The sequence below is a fragment of the Scyliorhinus torazame genome, chromosome 27 (genome assembly GCF_047496885.1).
Source record: "Scyliorhinus torazame isolate Kashiwa2021f chromosome 27, sScyTor2.1, whole genome shotgun sequence".
Taxonomy (NCBI): domain Eukaryota; kingdom Metazoa; phylum Chordata; class Chondrichthyes; order Carcharhiniformes; family Scyliorhinidae; genus Scyliorhinus; species Scyliorhinus torazame.
In genome coordinates this window covers 24,451,362-24,470,560 of record NC_092733.1, presented here as the reverse complement: position 1 = coordinate 24,470,560, position 19,199 = coordinate 24,451,362, and the positions used below count along the sequence as shown (strand labels likewise).

Genomic DNA, 19,199 nt, shown 5'->3' with positions numbered 1-19,199 from the left:
CCCGGGGCCCAGAAACACCAGCTGCAGCTCGCCTCCATCACGCTTGACCAGTCCCGGCCACACACCTCGCAACCGTGACGACAGTGAAAGTCGATGGCCACAAGGCACCTTGCCTTCTCGACCCCGGGAGCACGGAGAGCTTCATCCACCCTGATACGGTAAGGCGCCGCTCCCTCGCGGTACACCCCATTACCCAACGAATCTCCCTGGCCGCCGGATCCCACTCCATGGAAATCCGGGGGTACTGCACCGCCACCCTCACTGTCCAGGACGTAGAGTTCAGCAACTTCCGGCTCTACGACCTCCCCAACCTCTGCCCTGCCTTGCTACTCGGCCTGGACTTCCAGTGCAACCTCCAAAGCCTAACCCTGAAATTCGGCGGGCCCCTACCACCCCTCACCATGTGCAGCCTCACGACCCTTAAGGTCGAGCCACCTTCCCTGTATGCGAACCTCACCCCGGATTGCAAACCGGTCGCCACCAGGATCAGACGGTACAGTGCCCAGGACAGGACCTTCATCAGGTCGGAGGTCCAGCAGCTGCTGCGGGAAGGCATCATCGAGGCCAGCAACAGCCCCTGGAGAGCCCAAGTGGTAGTTGTAAACACTGGGGAGAAACACAGGATGGTCATTGACTACAGTCAGACCATCAATCGGTACACGCAGCTCGACGCGTACCCCCTCCCATGCATATCTGATATGGTCAATCAGATTGCACCGTACCGGGTCTTCTCTACAGTGGACCTGAAATCTGCCTACCACCAGCTCCCCATCCGCAAGGCAGACCGCCAATATACGGCGTTTGAAGCAGACGGCCGCATTTACCACTTCCTTAGGGTCCCCTTCAGCGTCACTAACGGGGTCTCGGTCTTCCAACGGGAGATGGACCGAATGGTTGACCGGTACGGACTGCGGGCCACCTTCCCGTACCTGGATAACGTCACCATCTGCGGCCACAACCAGCAGGACCACGACGCGAACCTTTCCAAATTTCTCCACACCGCCAAACTCCTGAACCTGACGTATAACAAGGAGAAGTGCGTGTTCAGCACCAACCGCTTAGCCATCCTTGGCTATGTGTTGCAAAATGGAGTTCTAGGGCCCGACCCAGATCGCATGCACCCCCTCATGTAACTCCCCCTACCCCACTGCCCCAAGGCCCTCAAACGATGCGTGGGGTTCTTCTCATATTATGCCCAGTGGGTCCCTAACTATGCGGACAAGGCCCGCCCACTCATTCACTCCACAGCTTTCCCCCTGATGGCTGAGGCTCACCAGGCCTTCAACCGTATCAAGGCCGACATAGCCAAGGCCGCGATGCACGCGGTCGATGAGTCCTTCCCCTTTCAAGTGGAGAGCGATGCATCGGACGTCGCTCTAGCCGCCACCCTCAACCAGGCAGGCATTCTTTTCCCGCACCCTCCACGCCTCCGAAATTCGGCACTCCTCCGTCGAAAAGGAGGCCCAAGCCATCGTTGAAGCTGTGCGGCGTTGGAGGCATTATCTGGCTGGTAGGAGATTCACTCTCCTCACTGACCAACGGTCGGTTGCCTTCATGTTCAATAACACACAGCGGGGCAAGATCAAAAATGATTAAATCTTGAGGTGGAGGATCGAGCTCTCCACCTACAATTACGAGATTTTGTATCGCCCCGGTAAGCTCAACGAGCCCCCCGATGACCTATCCCGAGGTACATGTGCCAGCGCACAAGTGGACCAACTCCGGGCCCTACACGATGGTCTCTATCACCCAGGGGTCACCCGGTTCTTTCACTTCATAAAGGCCTGCAACCTGGCCTACTCCATTGCGGAAGTCAGGGCGGTCACCAAAGACTGTCAGGTCTGCGCAGAATGCAAACCGCGCTTCTACCGGCCAGACCGAGCGCACCTGGTGAAGGCCTCCCACCCCTTTGCACGCCTCAGCATGGACTTCAAAGGGCCCTCCCCTCCTCCGACCGAAACACGTACTTCCTTAACGTGGTCGACGAATACTCCAGATTCCCCTTCGCCATCCCATGCCCCGATATGACGTCTGCCACAGTCATCAAGGCCCTCAATACCACCATCACTCTGTTTGGCTTCCCTGCTTACATCCACAGCGACAGGGGATCCTCCTTTATGAGTGATGAGCTGCGTCAATTCCTGCTCCGCAAGGGCATTGCCTCGAGCAGGACGACCAGCTACAACCCCCGGGGAAACGGGAGGGTGGAGAGGGAGAATGGGATGGTCTGGAAGGCCGTCCAGCTGGCCCTACGGTCTAAAAATCTCCCGGTCTCCTGCTGGCAGGAGGTCGTCCCCAACGCCCTCCACTCCATCCGATCGACACTTTGCACTGCGACTAATGCAAACCACCATGAACATCTCCTTTCCTTCCCCAGGAAGTCCATTTCCGGGGTTTTGCTCCCAACGTGGCTGGCAACTCCAGGACCCGTTCTCCTGCGCAAACACGTGCGGCTCCACAAGGCAGACCCGTTGGTTGAGAGAGTACAGCTACTCCATGCAAACCCGCAGTACGCCTACGTGGCGTACCCCGACGCCCGCCAAGACACAGTCTCCCTCAGAGACCTGGCACCAGCTGGGTCCCCCCCCCCCCCCCCCCCCCGCAACTGCCCCGTCGCCACCCATCCCCCCCGCAGCGCACCTCACCACAGCCCCCGCTCCAGGATCCGTCCTCCCATTGGTTCCACCCGGGGATGAAGATGAGGACTACATGCTCCCGGAATCACCGGCGACCAAGCCGCCGCCTGCATCGCCACCGGGACTGCGGCGCTCACAACGGAGAATCAAAGCATCCGACCGGCTGAATTTGTGAACTTTTCCAGAACTGTACACCTTTAAAAAAATGCTCAATTTACATGTAAATAGTTTTCCGCCACCCCCGCCGGACTCTTTTTTAACAGGGGGTGAATGTGGTAGTCATCACTGTTGTATATAGTGCACGTATAAGAGGTAATATGGTAAGGCTCCTGTACTACAGGTATGGGGGTAGATCCCTGCCTGCTGGCTCCGCCCAGTAGGTGGAGTATAAATGTGTGTGCTCACCGAGCTGCAGCCATTTCGGCAGCAGCTGTAGGAGGCCACACATCTCTGCGCAATAAAGCCTCGATTACTCTCCACTCTCGTCTCGTCGTAATTGATAGTGCATCAACCTGATCAGCCAGTCATCCCCATGAGCTCTACATATGTTTCCAGAGCCTTGTCTGGGTCATTTAGCAGACTTGCATTTTGTAAAGAACATGTCACAACCTTAGGATGTCCTAAAGAAGATATCAGCCAATGAAATATTTTGAAAATGCAACTGCTGCTGCAATGAGAAGACACAGCAGGTTATTTAAGCAGAGCACAAGTAAGCAATGAGACAATGCCCAGATACCAGTAATCTGTATTTGTGGTGTTGGTTGAGGAATAGGAAATTGGGGAGAACTTTGCTGTTCCTCTTTGACACAGTATCGTGGGATCTTTGACATCTCTCATAACCCCCACCAGGACTACGTGGAAACCAGGGTCGATCTCCCCGTGGGACTCGTGGTGTACGAGTTTCCCAGGTAGGGAGCGGAGGACACCCAGCTGGGGCTCGTTAAGGGCTCGGAGTTGGTAGCTGTCCCAACGGGGACTGGATTGGGAGAGAGTTACTGCCATGGGCAGAATATTGTACCTAGTTCAATAAATCCTTGTTTCCTCTACCACTGGCCTCCTCGATAGAGCACAACCTATCTTGTCTTCGGGGCCAGGGGTTGGTTGAGCCCACTGATCACTGGTCCTATATCGTCCTATTCCTTTGTCGTGAGGGGATGAAGGTGGCCGAGCGGTCAGGTCATTCCCCCCTGCCGGAGTCTGGACTGCGAGTCGCCTGGACATCGGAGAGACGGAATGCTGAAAGTGATGTTGTCTCGTGCTCTGATCGTTGGGATCCTTGAGAGATCCTGGAGTGCTCATTGATCCTGATTTATCCTTTACCTTTTTTAAATAATCTTATTATTGGCATTTTCAATATTATATACATTGCTGTTTGTTTTTGTTTATTGTACAGTACAAAAGTTTTTTTACATAAGTTTCTTTATTTAGTTTTGTCGCAGTCTGACTTGGCGTACAATCCTCCTTACCCCACCCCCCATCAGCCCTCCTCTTTATAACACTCCCCTCCTCGATTTTCCCACAGAGTCCCCCTTCTTTACTGTCCGTGTTCATCAGGTCCTCTAATAGTCTGGTCTCTGGGGCCCTGGGGTATCCTACTGTCTCTTTACGGAGGAAGTGTTTCATTTGTAGGTGTCTCATTTCCTGTCCTGTCGGTGGTTCCCAATCCTCCGTCAGTTCGTTCAGCGTCGCTAATCTGTTCCCTATATAGAAGTCCCTAACTGTCAGTGTTCCCCCGTCCTGTCTCCATTTTTTAAAGGTTGTGTCTAGCATGGCTGGTGGGAACCTGCGGTTTCCGCACACGGGGGCCATGGGGGACATCTTGGTCAGCCCAAAGTGTTGCCTTATTTGGTTCCAAATTTTCAGTGTGGCCACTACTATTACGGGCCAGGGTTTAGAGAACCCCAAAGTGTATCATGCAGTTCACCTGACCCACAACTTTAAATAGATTTTTGGTTATGGGGAGCACAAGGGCCCACTTTACAGGTGTGATTCAACAGAGAACTAAGAGTATTTTTAAACAAAAACAATGTTTATTCTATGAATCCAGTTAACATTTTAAACACACAATATCAACTCAAATACTCCCCCAAAGAATACAGTACTCCATAAGTAACCCTTAATCTTTCCTCGCAACATCCATAAGACAAATTCCCTCTTCAACACAGACATCAGGTTTAAATTCTCTACTGAGAGCAGTTATCACTTTTAAATTAGCAAGTGAGTTGAAGACATTCCTTTCATGCAGAAATAAATCAGAATTACACCTGGTTCTGCTGGATACAGCTCCCAATCTGCAACACAAAACTAAACACACCCTGACAGCCCAAAGCGAAAGTAAAACAGACAGACAGCCCAGTTCCACCCAATCTCTGACATCACTGCAGCTATTTGACAAACACCCATTTCTTAAAGGTACACTCACATGACACTACCATGGGGCAAGATGTGTATTTTGCCGAGGGGGACGGGAGTGCTACGATGGCTAGGGCCCGGGGGGTCGTTCCCTTGCAGTAGGCCTCCTCCTTCCGCACCCACTCCGAGTTGGGTTCGTGTACCCATCCCCTCACTCTTTTCGCTGTTGCGCCCAGTGGTAATATTGCAGACTTGGTAGTGTCAGGCCTCCCTTAATGTTCCTCCTTTGCAGTGTTGATTTGGGGACTCTCGGCGTCTTACCCCCCCCCACCCCCCCCCCCCCCCCCACACACACACACACACACACACACATACGCTATAATTAAGCGCTGTCTATGTTTTGGAAGAAGGCCTTGGGGATTGTGGTAGTCACCATTGTTGTATTATATTGTATATACTGGTATTATGGTAAGGCCCCTGTGCTACAGGTACGGGGGTAGATCCCTGCCTGCTGGCTCCGCCCAGTAAGCGGAGTATAAATGTGTGTGCTCTCCGAACAGCAGCCATTTCGCCAGCTGCTGTAGGAGGCCACACACCTCTGTGTAATAAAGTCTCGATTACTCTCTACTCTCGTCTCGTCGTAATTGATAGTGCATCAGGGATGAAGATCGGTATAGATCTAAACAGGAAGATGGACCTCAGCAGCACGTTCATTTTGATCACTAAGAAGAGTGGGAGTGAGCCCCACCTCTGTCAGTCCTTTTTGACTTCCTCCATCAGGCTTGTCAGGTTCCACTTGTGGATCTGTGACCAGTCTCTGGCTATTTGGTTGCCCAGGTATCAGAATCTATTTTGGACTACTTTAAACAGGAGCCCCTCCAGCTCTGTCCCTCCCCCATTTGGGTTCACTGGGAATGCATCACTCTTGCCCAGGTTGAGTTTGTGACGTGAGAAGGTTCCAAACTCTTTCAGGATTTGCATGATTGCTTTCAGTCCTTCCTGTGGCTTTCAGACGTACAGGAGCAAGTCATCCGCAGAGAGTGATACTTTGTGCTCACTGTCTCCTCTTTGAATGCCCCTCCACCTTTTCGCGTCCCACAGAGCTATCGTCAGGGGTTTGATATTGCTAGTGCATACAGGAGCAGGGACAGTGGGCATCCCTGCCTTGTGTCTCTTTGTAGCTCAAAGTATTCAGAGATGGTAGCAGAACAAAATGAGGTAATCCGAGCATTCGCGTTGTACAGGAGTCTCACCTAAGTGGCGAATCCTGCTCCTAGCCCAAACCCTTCCAGTACCTCGAGGAGGTACAAAGAACAAAGAAAGAACAAAGAAATGTACAGCACAGGAACAGGCCCTTCGGCCCTCCAAGCCCGTGCCGACCATGCTGCCCGACTAAACTACAATCTTCTACAGTTCCTGGGTCCGTATCCTTCTATTCCCATCCTATTCATGTATTTGTCAAGATGCCCCTTAAATGTCACTACCGTCCCTGCTTCCACCACCTCCTCCGGCAGCGAGTTCCAGGCACCCACTACCCTCTGCGTAAAAAAACTTGCCTCGTACATCTACTCTAAACCTTGCCCCTCTCACCTTAAACCTATGCCCCCTAGTAATTGACCCCTTTACCCCGGGGAAAAGCTTCTGACTATCCACTCTGTCTATGCCCCTCATAATTTTGTATACCTCTATCAGGTCTCCCCTCAACCTCCTTCGTTCCAGTGAGAACAAACCGAGTTTATTCAACCGCTCCTCATAGCTAATGCCCTCCATACCAGGCAACATTCTGGTAAATCTCTTCTGCACCCTCTCTAAAGCCTCCACATCCTTCTGGTAGTGTGGCGACCAGAATTGAACACTATACTCCAAGTGTGGCCTAACTAAGGTTCTATACAGCTGCAACATGACTTGCCAATTCTTATACTCAATGCCCCGGCCAATGAAGGCAAGCATGCCGTATGCCTTCTTGACTACCTTCTCCACCTTGTTGCCCCTTTCAATGACCTGTGGACCTGTACTCCTAGATCTCTTTGACTTTCAATACTCTTGAGGGTTCTACCATTCACTGTATATTCCCTACCTGCATTAGACCTTCCAAAATGCATTACCTCACATTTGTCCGGATTAAACTCCATCTGCCATCTCTCCGCCCAAGTCTCCAAACAATCTAAATCCTGCTGTATACTCCGACAGTCCTCATCGCTATCCGCAATTCCACCAACCTTTGTGTCGTCTGCAAACTTACTAATCAGACCAGCCACATTTTCCTCCAAATCATTTATATATACTACAAAGAGCAAAGGTCCCAGCACTGATCCCTGTGGAACACCACTGGTCACAGCCCTCCAATGAGAAAAGCATCCTTCCATTACAACACTCTGCCTTCTATGGCCTAGCCAGTTCTGTACCACCTTGCCAGCTCACCCCTGATCCCGTGCGACTTCACCTTTTGTACTAGTCTACCATGAGGGACCTTGTCAAAGGCCTTACTGAAGTCCATATAGACAACATCCACTGCCCTACCTGCATCAATCATCTTAGTGACCTCCTCGAAAAACTCTATCAAGTTAGTGAGACACGACCTCCCCTTCACAAAACCGTGCTGCCTCTCACTAATACGTCCATTTGCTTCCAAATGGGAGTAGATCCTGTCTCGAAGAATTCTCTCCAGTAATTTCCCTACCACTGAAGTAAGGCTCACCGGCCTGTAGTTCCCGGGATTATCCTTGCTACCCTTCTTAAACAGAGGAACAACATTGGCTATTCTCCAGTCCTCCGGGACATCCCTTGAATACAGCGAGGGTCCAAAGATTTCTGTCAAGGCCCCAGCAATTTCCTCTCCAGCCTCCTTCAGTATTCTGGGGTAGATCCCATCAGGCCCTGGGGACTTATCTACCTTAATATTTTTTAAGACACCCAACACCTCGTCTTTTTGGATCACAATGTGACCCAGGCTATCTACACCCCCCTTCTCCAGACTCAACATCTACCAATTCCTTCTCTTTAGTGAATACTGATGCAAAGTATTCATTTAGTACCTCGCCCATTTCCTCTGGCTCCACACATAGATTTCCTTGCCTATCCTTCAGTGGGCCAACCCTTTCCCTGGCTACCCTCTTGTTTTTTATGTACGTGTAAAAAGCCTTGGGATTTTCCTTAACCCTATTTGCCAATGACTTTTCGTGACCCCTTCTAGCCCTCCTGACTCCTTGCTTAAGTTCCTTCCTACTTTCCTTATATCCACGCAGGCTTCGTCTGTTCCCAGCCTTTTAGCCCTGACAAATGCCTCCTTTTTCTTTTTGACGAGGCCTACAATATCACTCGTCATCCAAGGTTCCCGAAAATTGCCGTATTTATCCTTCTTCCTCACAGGAACGTGCCGGTCCTGTATTCCTTTCAACTTTCATGTCCCCTTTTTGCCCTCCTGATTTCCCTCTTAACTCTATTTCGACAATCTCTATACTCTTCAAGGGATCTACTTGATCCCAGTTGCTTATGTACGTCATATGCCTCCTTCTTCTTTTTGACCAGAGTCTCAATATCTCGAGTCATCCAGGGTTCCCTACTTCTACCAGCCTTGCCCTTCACTCTAAAGGGAATGTGCTTACCCTGCACCCTGGTTAACACATTTTTAAAAGCCTCCCATTTACCAGCCGTCCCTTTGCCTGCCAATAGTCTCCCCCAATCTACCTCTGCAAGTTCCTGTCTGATACCATCAAAATTGGCCTTGCCCCAATTAAGAATTTTAACTCTTGGGCCAGACCTATCATTCTCCATAGCTATCTTAAAACTAATGGAATTATGGTCACTTGTCCCAAAGTGATCCCTCACTAGCACTTCTGTCACTTGCCCTTCCTTATTTCCCAAGACGAGGTCAAGTTTTGCCCCCTCTCTAGTCGGTCCATCCACATACTGAATGAGAAATTCCTCCTGAATACACTCAACAAATTTCCCTCCATCCAAGCCCCTAATGCTATGGCTGTCCCAGTCAATGTTGGGAAAGTTAAAGTCCCCTACTACTACCACCCTATTATTCTTGCAGCTATCTGTAATCTCCTTACATATTTGCTCCTCAATTTCCCGCTGACTATTTGGGGGCCTGTAGTACAGTCCTACCAAGGTGATCTCTCCCTTCTTATTTTTCAGTTCCACCCATATAGACTCAGTGGGCGAACCCTCGGATATATCCCCTCTAAGTACTGCCGTGATGTTCTCCCTAATCAAAAACGCCACTCCCCCTCCTCTCTTACCTCCTGTTCTATCCTTTCTATAGCATCTGTACCCCGGAACATTGAGCTGCCAGTCCTGCCCCTCCCTTAGCCATGTTTCAGTCATAGCTATAATATCCCAGTCCCATGTGCCCGTCCATGCCCTGAGTTCATCCGCTTTGCCCGTCAGGCCCCTTGCATTGAAATAAATGCAGTTTAATGTAGACCTTCCTTGCTCTCTGCCCTGCTTTCTCTGGTCATGCTTTACACACTCTCCCTTCCTGCCTTTTGTTTCTGTCCCCACTGACTTCCTACATCGGTTCCCATCCCCCTGGCACATTAGTTTAAACCCTCCCCAACTGCACTAGCAAACACCCCCCCGAGAAGACTTATACAAAGCAATACGAAAAAACATAGCCAATTTTAACAACAGTAAGAGAGGAACCCCCCCCCCCCGCCCCAACTGCAGCCCCACCAACAATCCAAGGGGGGAGAGATGAAAAAACAAATAAACAAAAAAAAACCCAGAAAAAGAACAGACAAAGAAAAAGGGCCCAATACAGGCCAACATATTGTCACTGAGTCCAAAGGTTCTCAAGCTCCCACCAGTCCTTTTCTTTTTGCATAGTCCAGCGCCTCATCGGGCGACTCAAAATAATGTTGTTGGTCTTCATGCATGATCCACAAGCGCGCAGGGTACAGCAGGCCGAACTTCACCTGCTTCTTAAAGAAGATCGCCTTGACCTGGTTGAAGCCTGCCCTCTTCCTCGCCACCTCCACGCTCAGGTCCTGGTACACCCGCAGGATGCTATTCTCCCACTTGCAACTTCGCGTGCGCTTGGCCCACCGCAGAATACATTCCTTATCCAGGAACCTGTGGAATCTCATCACCATCGCCCTTGGAGAGTCCCCCGCCCACAGCTTCCTGGCAAGCGCCCGACACGCCCTGTCCACCTCCAGCGGTCGGGGGAATGCCCCTTCGCCAAGCAGCTTTTCGAACATACCCGCCACGTATGCTCCTGCATCTGCTCCCTCAGCTCCCTGAGGAAGCCCGACAATTCTTAGATTCTGTGGGCAGGACCGGTTCTCAAGGTCTTCCACCTTTTCCAAGAGCCTTTTCTGCTGCTCTCGAAGCATCCCCACCTCCAGCTCCACCGCTGTTTGGTGCTCCTCTTGTTCCAGCAGCACCTTCTCCACCTTCTGAATCGCCCGGTCCTGGGTGCCCAGTCTGCTTTCCAGGCGATCAATTGACTCCTTGATCGGGTCCAGACATTCCCGCTTCTGTCTGGCGAAACCATCCTGGATGGCCTGCATCACTGGGTCCGCTGCACGCTGCGCTGCCACCCCAGGGATCGGCCCCTCGGCCATACTGACTCCAGTTCCAGCTTCCACACCACTCACTACTGGCTTCTTGTTCCTGCCCTTTCGCACGCTTCTAATCCTTTTTTCCATAAACCAATGCGAGGAAACCGTGCCCAGCTGCCTCAGCCAACAAACCTTCTGATTAAAATCAAAGAAAAATCCAGGGAAAAGGTCCAAAAGCCCAACCAAAGCAGGAGCCACCAAATGTGCGACCTACTCCTCCATAGTCGTCACCGGAAGTCTCGAGATGATTCAGTAAGACATTTGATAAGGTTCCCCATGGTAGGCTCATTCAGAAAGTTAAGGGGGATGGGATACAGGGAAATTTGGCTGTCTGGATACAGAATTGGCTGGCCGAACGAAGACAGCGAGTGGTAGTAGATGGAAAGTATTCCGCCTGGAGGTCGGTGACCAGTGGTGTCCTGCAAGGATCTGTTCTGGGACCTCTGTTCTTTGTGGTTTTTATAAATGACTTGGATGAGGAAGTGGAAGGGTGGGTTAGAAAATTTGCTGATGACACAAAGGTTGGAGTTGTTGATAGTGTTGAGGGCTGTTGCAGGTTACAATAGGACTTTGACAGGGTGCAGAGCTGGGCTGAAAAGTGGCAGATGGAGTTCAACCTTGATGAATGTGAAGTGATTCATTTTGGAAGGTCGAATTTGAAGCTGAATACAGGGTTAAAGGCAGGATTCTTCGAAGTGTGGAAGAACAGAGGGATCTTGGGGTCCATGTACACAGATCCCTCTAAGTTGCCACCCAGGTTGATAGGGTTGTTAAGAAGGCATGTGGTGTGTTGGCTTTCATTAACAGGGGCATTGACTTTAAGAGCTGCAAGGTTTTCCTGCAGCTTTATAAAACCCTGGTTAGAAATCACTTGGAATATTGTGTCCAGTTCTGGTCGCCTCACTATAGGAAGGATGTGGATGCTTTGGAGAGGGTACAGAGGAGATTTACTAGGATGCTGCCTGGACTGGAGGGCATGTCTTATGAAGAAAGGTTGAGGGGGCTAGGGCTTTTCTCACTGGAGCGAAGGAAGAGAGGTGACTTGATAGAGGTGTACAAGGTGATGAGAGGCATGGATAGAGTGGATAGCCAGATACTTTTCCCCAGAATGGAAATGGCTGTCATGAGGGGACATAATTTTAAGGTGATTGGAGAAAGGTATAGGGGAGATGTCAGAGGTCGGTTCTTTACACAGAGAGTGGTGGGTGTGTGGAATGCACTGCCAGCAGAGGTGGTGGAGTCAGAGTCATTAAGGACATTTAAGCGACTCTTAGACAGGCACATGGACAGCAGTAAATTGAAGGGGTGTAGGTTAGGTTGATTTTAGATTCGGATAAATGGTCGGCACATCTTGGACAAAGGGCGTATACTGTGCTTTACTGTTATATGTCCTAAGTAACTCTGGGATTGTTTGAGGAACAAAGTCACTTTTGACTAGAGTAACTATTTAAAAAACCAAGACCCAGCCTGATATGGACACCCCCCATACACGACCCCAAAGCAGACACAGAACACCAACCCCACCTCCAATTCAATCCTCCTTCCGACCTGACCCCGACCAACCCAACCTGACACCGCCCCAACCAAACCCCACCACCTTCGTCCCAAACCCCCCCTCCAAAAACGTGTCCCGACTGCCCTCCACAACCCCTGACACTGCCCGAAACCCCCTGCCAACCTGCTCCCTCCACACCACCCTCCCTCACCCTAGCCTGACCCAGCCCCTCCCCCTGCCCTCCCTGCGACCCCCACTCCTGGTCCAACCCAGTACAAAGCCCCCACCCCGGTGCAAACCCACCCGACTTACCCCAACCCCAACTGATCAGTCCCCTCCCTGGGAAGATGCTCCACTTCCAGGTCTGCCTCCCCCTCGTGGTCCCCACCCCTCCCCCCCCCCCCACCCCAGTGGCTCCTCCACCTCCATCTCCAGTCTGCCTTCCCATCCGGCCCACTGCACACCAATCTTCCCCACCACATTCTCTCTCCTCTGCCCCATTCCTCCCCCTGCCCCACTGTCTCCACCCCCCACTTCCATGCCCCCTCCGCTCTGGTCTGCCCCACCCCCTACCCTCGGCTGCCTCTCCCCCTCCCCTCCAGTTTGCCCTACACCATACCCTCCAGTTCAACCCGGTCTGCACCCCCCCCCCCCCCATCTCCCCTTCCCTGAATCACACCCAAGTTCTGTTGGAAATGGGATGTGTGACTTCAGGATCTGGGAACCCGGTGCCATTTTGGATAAGGCGCAGTCTCCACAACTCCGCAAAAGTCTGGGCCCCGGTGTTCCCAGCTGGGGTGGCAGTCGGAAAGAATGTGTAAAAGTAACTAATTAAATCCGCACTTTACACCATTATAATTTCATAAATGTTACTCCCCTCTCTAAAACCAAACGAGAGAAAATCCCATTGGTTCCCAAGTGATCCTTCATTCAACAAAAGGTAAAAGGAATCTTCTAATCCTGTTTCTCTTCATTTCAGATGACAATGAGTGTGGTGATACTCAATCTATTTCAAACGCAAGGTGTGGTGTGTACACGGAATGTCACAATACATTTGGGAGTTTCTATTGTACCTGCAGGAAAGGATACATCACCCAGGCAGGAAATGTTAACTTTACCACAATGACAAACTGCCACGGTAAAGAAATTGTTCACGTACCATGCTTGTTGCTGTAAAATTTGCATGTATGTATTTTCCCTCTTTGTCCAACCCCATTATTTATAAATACCTCTATTTGACTTCCATGAAAATGTTGACAATCTACCTCACTAATCTATTTGTTCTCCGGGCAGCGCTGGCGGGGTGTTTTGTCTGCCTGCAGAAGTAGCACTTGGGCACCCCAGGGTTGGCAGGCTGTCGCGCGGCGCAGCCTTGGGATTGGCTGAGGGCGGTCACTGGTGGGGTCCACAATGTCCAGGAGGGGTTTGCCGTGCGGTCGGAGTATAAATGTGTGTGTTCACCGAGCTGCAGCCATTTCGGCAGCAGCTGTAGGCCACACATCTCTGCGTAATAAAGCCTCGATTACTCTTTACTCTCGTCTTGTCGTAATTGATATTGCATCAATTTATTACCCAGAGATTTTACAGCGATGGACCTTCGCATCAAGCCAGATCGCCTGCAGCTGCACCCTCAAGCAGCCAATGCCACGTCGGCCTTCGACCACTGGCTAGCTTGCTTTGAAGCCTACATCGGATCAGCGACAGAACAACCCTCAGAAGCACAGAAACTCCAGATCCTGTACACACGGTTGAGCTCCGATATCTTTCCTCTTATCCGGGACGCGCCCAACTACACTGTGGCCATTGCGCTTCTGAAGGAGAACTACACCCGGCCGATCAACAAACTCTAAGCCAGGCACCTTCTCATTGGACGATTTCAGGTGTGCCCTGCACTCCCTGGCTAGGAACTGCAATTGCCAGGCAGTTTCTGCATTCCAAACTCCTAATCAGGGACGCATTTGTTACGGGCATAGGGTCGGTGTACATCCGCCAGCGCCTCTTAGAAGGGGGTACGCTCGACCTCACGGCGATCAAGAAACTCGCGACCTCGCTAACGGTCGCCTCCAGTAATGTGCAAGCGTACGTCCCCGACCGCACGCCAATCCCCTCCTGGACATCGTGGACCCCACCAGTGACCGCCCCCAGCCAATCTCAAGCCTGCGCCGCGCGACAGCCAGCCAACCCCGGGGGGCCCAAGTGCTATTTCTGCGGGCAGACAAAACACCCCGCCAGCGCTGCCTGGCGCGGAGCTCACTCTGCAAGGCCTGCGGGAAGAAAGGGCATTTCGCTGCGGTGTGCCAGGCCCGGTTGATCGCTGCTGTAAGCCGCCCATTGTTCCTGCACCCACCATGTGCGATCCGTGGGTAATGCCATTTTCGCCCCCGGAGCCCACGTGCGGCCCGTCGGCGCCGCCAACTTCCCCCCATCATACCTCATGCGGCAGGCGGGCGCCACCATCTTTAAAGCCACCTTCTTCGGCGCCATTTTGGACGGTGCCTCAGGACTCCTGCTCGTCAGGCATCTCATCGGGCCACTCATTGCCCGCAACCGCCGCCGACCAGCCCGGGGCCCAGAAACACCAGCTGCAGCTCGCCTCCATCACGCTTGACCAGTCCCGGCCACACACCTCGCAACCGTGACGACAGTGAAAGTCGATGGCCACAAGGCACCTTGCCTTCTCGACCCCGGGAGCACGGAGAGCTTCATCCACCCTGATACGGTAAGGCGCCGCTCCCTCGCGGTACACCCCATTACCCAACGAATCTCCCTGGCCGCCGGATCCCACTCCATGGAAATCCGGGGGTACTGCACCGCCACCCTCACTGTCCAGGACGTAGAGTTCAGCAACTTCCGGCTCTACGACCTCCCCAACCTCTGCCCTGCCTTGCTACTCGGCCTGGACTTCCAGTGCAACCTCCAAAGCCTAACCCTGAAATTCGGCGGGCCCCTACCACCCCTCACCATGTGCAGCCTCACGACCCTTAAGGTCGAGCCACCTTCCCTGTATGCGAACCTCACCCCGGATTGCAAACCGGTCGCCACCAGGATCAGACGGTACAGTGCCCAGGACAGGACCTTCATCAGGTCGGAGGTCCAGCAGCTGCTGCGGGAAGGCATCATCGAGGCCAGCAACAGCCCCTGGAGAGCCCAAGTGGTAGTTGTAAACACTGGGGAGAAACACAGGATGGTCATTGACTACAGTCAGACCATCAATCGGTACACGCAGCTCGACGCGTACCCCCTCCCATGCATATCTGATATGGTCAATCAGATTGCACCGTACCGGGTCTTCTCTACAGTGGACCTGAAATCTGCCTACCACCAGCTCCCCATCCGCAAGGCAGACCGCCAATATACGGCGTTTGAAGCAGACGGCCGCATTTACCACTTCCTTAGGGTCCCCTTCAGCGTCACTAACGGGGTCTCGGTCTTCCAACGGGAGATGGACCGAATGGTTGACCGGTACGGACTGCGGGCCACCTTCCCGTACCTGGATAACGTCACCATCTGCGGCCACAACCAGCAGGACCACGACGCGAACCTTTCCAAATTTCTCCACACCGCCAAACTCCTGAACCTGACGTATAACAAGGAGAAGTGCGTGTTCAGCACCAACCGCTTAGCCATCCTTGGCTATGTGTTGCAAAATGGAGTTCTAGGGCCCGACCCAGATCGCATGCACCCCCTCATGTAACTCCCCCTACCCCACTGCCCCAAGGCCCTCAAACGATGCGTGGGGTTCTTCTCATATTATGCCCAGTGGGTCCCTAACTATGCGGACAAGGCCCGCCCACTCATTCACTCCACAGCTTTCCCCCTGATGGCTGAGGCTCACCAGGCCTTCAACCGTATCAAGGCCGACATAGCCAAGGCCGCGATGCACGCGGTCGATGAGTCCTTCCCCTTTCAAGTGGAGAGCGATGCATCGGACGTCGCTCTAGCCGCCACCCTCAACCAGGCAGGCATTCTTTTCCCGCACCCTCCACGCCTCCGAAATTCGGCACTCCTCCGTCGAAAAGGAGGCCCAAGCCATCGTTGAAGCTGTGCGGCGTTGGAGGCATTATCTGGCTGGTAGGAGATTCACTCTCCTCACTGACCAACGGTCGGTTGCCTTCATGTTCAATAACACACAGCGGGGCAAGATCAAAAATGATTAAATCTTGAGGTGGAGGATCGAGCTCTCCACCTACAATTACGAGATTTTGTATCGCCCCGGTAAGCTCAACGAGCCCCCCGATGACCTATCCCGAGGTACATGTGCCAGCGCACAAGTGGACCAACTCCGGGCCCTACACGATGGTCTCTATCACCCAGGGGTCACCCGGTTCTTTCACTTCATAAAGGCCTGCAACCTGGCCTACTCCATTGCGGAAGTCAGGGCGGTCACCAAAGACTGTCAGGTCTGCGCAGAATGCAAACCGCGCTTCTACCGGCCAGACCGAGCGCACCTGGTGAAGGCCTCCCACCCCTTTGCACGCCTCAGCATGGACTTCAAAGGGCCCTCCCCTCCTCCGACCGAAACACGTACTTCCTTAACGTGGTCGACGAATACTCCAGATTCCCCTTCGCCATCCCATGCCCCGATATGACGTCTGCCACAGTCATCAAGGCCCTCAATACCACCATCACTCTGTTTGGCTTCCCTGCTTACATCCACAGCGACAGGGGATCCTCCTTTATGAGTGATGAGCTGCGTCAATTCCTGCTCCGCAAGGGCATTGCCTCGAGCAGGACGACCAGCTACAACCCCCGGGGAAACGGGAGGGTGGAGAGGGAGAATGGGATGGTCTGGAAGGCCGTCCAGCTGGCCCTACGGTCTAAAAATCTCCCGGTCTCCTGCTGGCAGGAGGTCGTCCCCAACGCCCTCCACTCCATCCGATCGACACTTTGCACTGCGACTAATGCAAACCACCATGAACATCTCCTTTCCTTCCCCAGGAAGTCCATTTCCGGGGTTTTGCTCCCAACGTGGCTGGCAACTCCAGGACCCGTTCTCCTGCGCAAACACGTGCGGCTCCACAAGGCAGACCCGTTGGTTGAGAGAGTACAGCTACTCCATGCAAACCCGCAGTACGCCTACGTGGCGTACCCCGACGCCCGCCAAGACACAGTCTCCCTCAGAGACCTGGCACCAGCTGGGTCCCCCCCCCCCCCCCCCCCCGCAACTGCCCCGTCGCCACCCATCCCCCCCGCAGCGCACCTCACCACAGCCCCCGCTCCAGGATCCGTCCTCCCATTGGTTCCACCCGGGGATGAAGATGAGGACTACATGCTCCCGGAATCACCGGCGACCAAGCCGCCGCCTGCATCGCCACCGGGACTGCGGCGCTCACAACGGAGAATCAAAGCATCCGACCGGCTGAATTTGTGAACTTTTCCAGAACTGTACACCTTTAAAAAAATGCTCAATTTACATGTAAATAGTTTTCCGCCACCCCCGCCGGACTCTTTTTTAACAGGGGGTGAATGTGGTAGTCATCACTGTTGTATATAGTGCACGTATAAGAGGTAATATGGTAAGGCTCCTGTACTACAGGTATGGGGGTAGATCCCTGCCTGCTGGCTCCGCCCAGTAGGTGGAGTATAAATGTGTGTGCTCACCGAGCTGCAGCCATTTCGGCAGCAGCTGTAGGAGGCCACACATCTCTGCGCAATAAAGCCTCGATTACTCTCCACTCTCGTCTCGTCGTAATTGATAGTGCATCAACCTGATCAGCCAGTCATCCCCATGAGCTCTACATATGTTTCCAGAGCCTTGTCTGGGTCATTTAGCAGACTTGCATTTTGTAAAGAACATGTCACAACCTTAGGATGTCCTAAAGAAGATATCAGCCAATGAAATATTTTGAAAATGCAACTGCTGCTGCAATGAGAAGACACAGCAGGTTATTTAAGCAGAGCACAAGTAAGCAATGAGACAATGCCCAGATACCAGTAATCTGTATTTGTGGTGTTGGTTGAGGAATAGGAAATTGGGGAGAACTTTGCTGTTCCTCTTTGACACAGTATCGTGGGATCTTTGACATCTCTCATAACCCCCACCAGGACTACGTGGAAACCAGGGTCGATCTCCCCGTGGGACTCGTGGTGTACGAGTTTCCCAGGTAGGGAGCGGAGGACACCCAGCTGGGGCTCGTTAAGGGCTCGGAGTTGGTAGCTGTCCCAACGGGGACTGGATTGGGAGAGAGTTACTGCCATGGGCAGAATATTGTACCTAGTTCAATAAATCCTTGTTTCCTCTACCACTGGCCTCCTCGATAGAGCACAACCTATCTTGTCTTCGGGGCCAGGGGTTGGTTGAGCCCACTGATCACTGGTCCTATATCGTCCTATTCCTTTGTCGTGAGGGGATGAAGGTGGCCGAGCGGTCAGGTCATTCCCCCCTGCCGGAGTCTGGACTGCGAGTCGCCTGGACATCGGAGAGACGGAATGCTGAAAGTGATGTTGTCTCGTGCTCTGATCGTTGGGATCCTTGAGAGATCCTGGAGTGCTCATTGATCCTGATTTATCCTTTACCTTTTTTAAATAATCTTATTATTGGCATTTTCAATATTATATACATTGCTGTTTGTTTTTGTTTATTGTACAGTACAAAAGTTTTTTTACATAAGTTTCTTTATTTAGTTTTGTCGCAGTCTGACTTGGCGTACAATCCTCCTTACCCCACCCCCCATCAGCCCTCCTCTTTATAACACTCCCCTCCTCGATTTTCCCACAGAGTCCCCCTTCTTTACTGTCCGTGTTCATCAGGTCCTCTAATAGTCTGGTCTCTGGGGCCCTGGGGTATCCTACTGTCTCTTTACGGAGGAAGTGTTTCATTTGTAGGTGTCTCATTTCCTGTCCTGTCGGTGGTTCCCAATCCTCCGTCAGTTCGTTCAGCGTCGCTAATCTGTTCCCTATATAGAAGTCCCTAACTGTCAGTGTTCCCCCGTCCTGTCTCCATTTTTTAAAGGTTGTGTCTAGCATGGCTGGTGGGAACCTGCGGTTTCCGCACACGGGGGCCATGGGGGACATCTTGGTCAGCCCAAAGTGTTGCCTTATTTGGTTCCAAATTTTCAGTGTGGCCACTACTATTACGGGCCAGGGTTTAGAGAACCCCAAAGTGTATCATGCAGTTCACCTGACCCACAACTTTAAATAGATTTT

The 19,199-nt window shown here is 52.4% G+C and overlaps 1 protein-coding gene across 1 annotated transcript in view; it reads left to right on the top strand.

Moving 5' to 3' along the window:
- Positions 1-19,199, top strand: part of LOC140403311 (adhesion G protein-coupled receptor E1-like) — a 331,002-nt gene that overhangs the window by 58,684 nt on the left and 253,119 nt on the right. Inside the window, exon 5 of the mRNA XM_072491155.1 lies at positions 13,033-13,191. Within this exon, the coding sequence (XP_072347256.1) occupies positions 13,033-13,191 (159 nt within the window). The remainder of the gene's footprint in view (positions 1-13,032; positions 13,192-19,199) is intronic.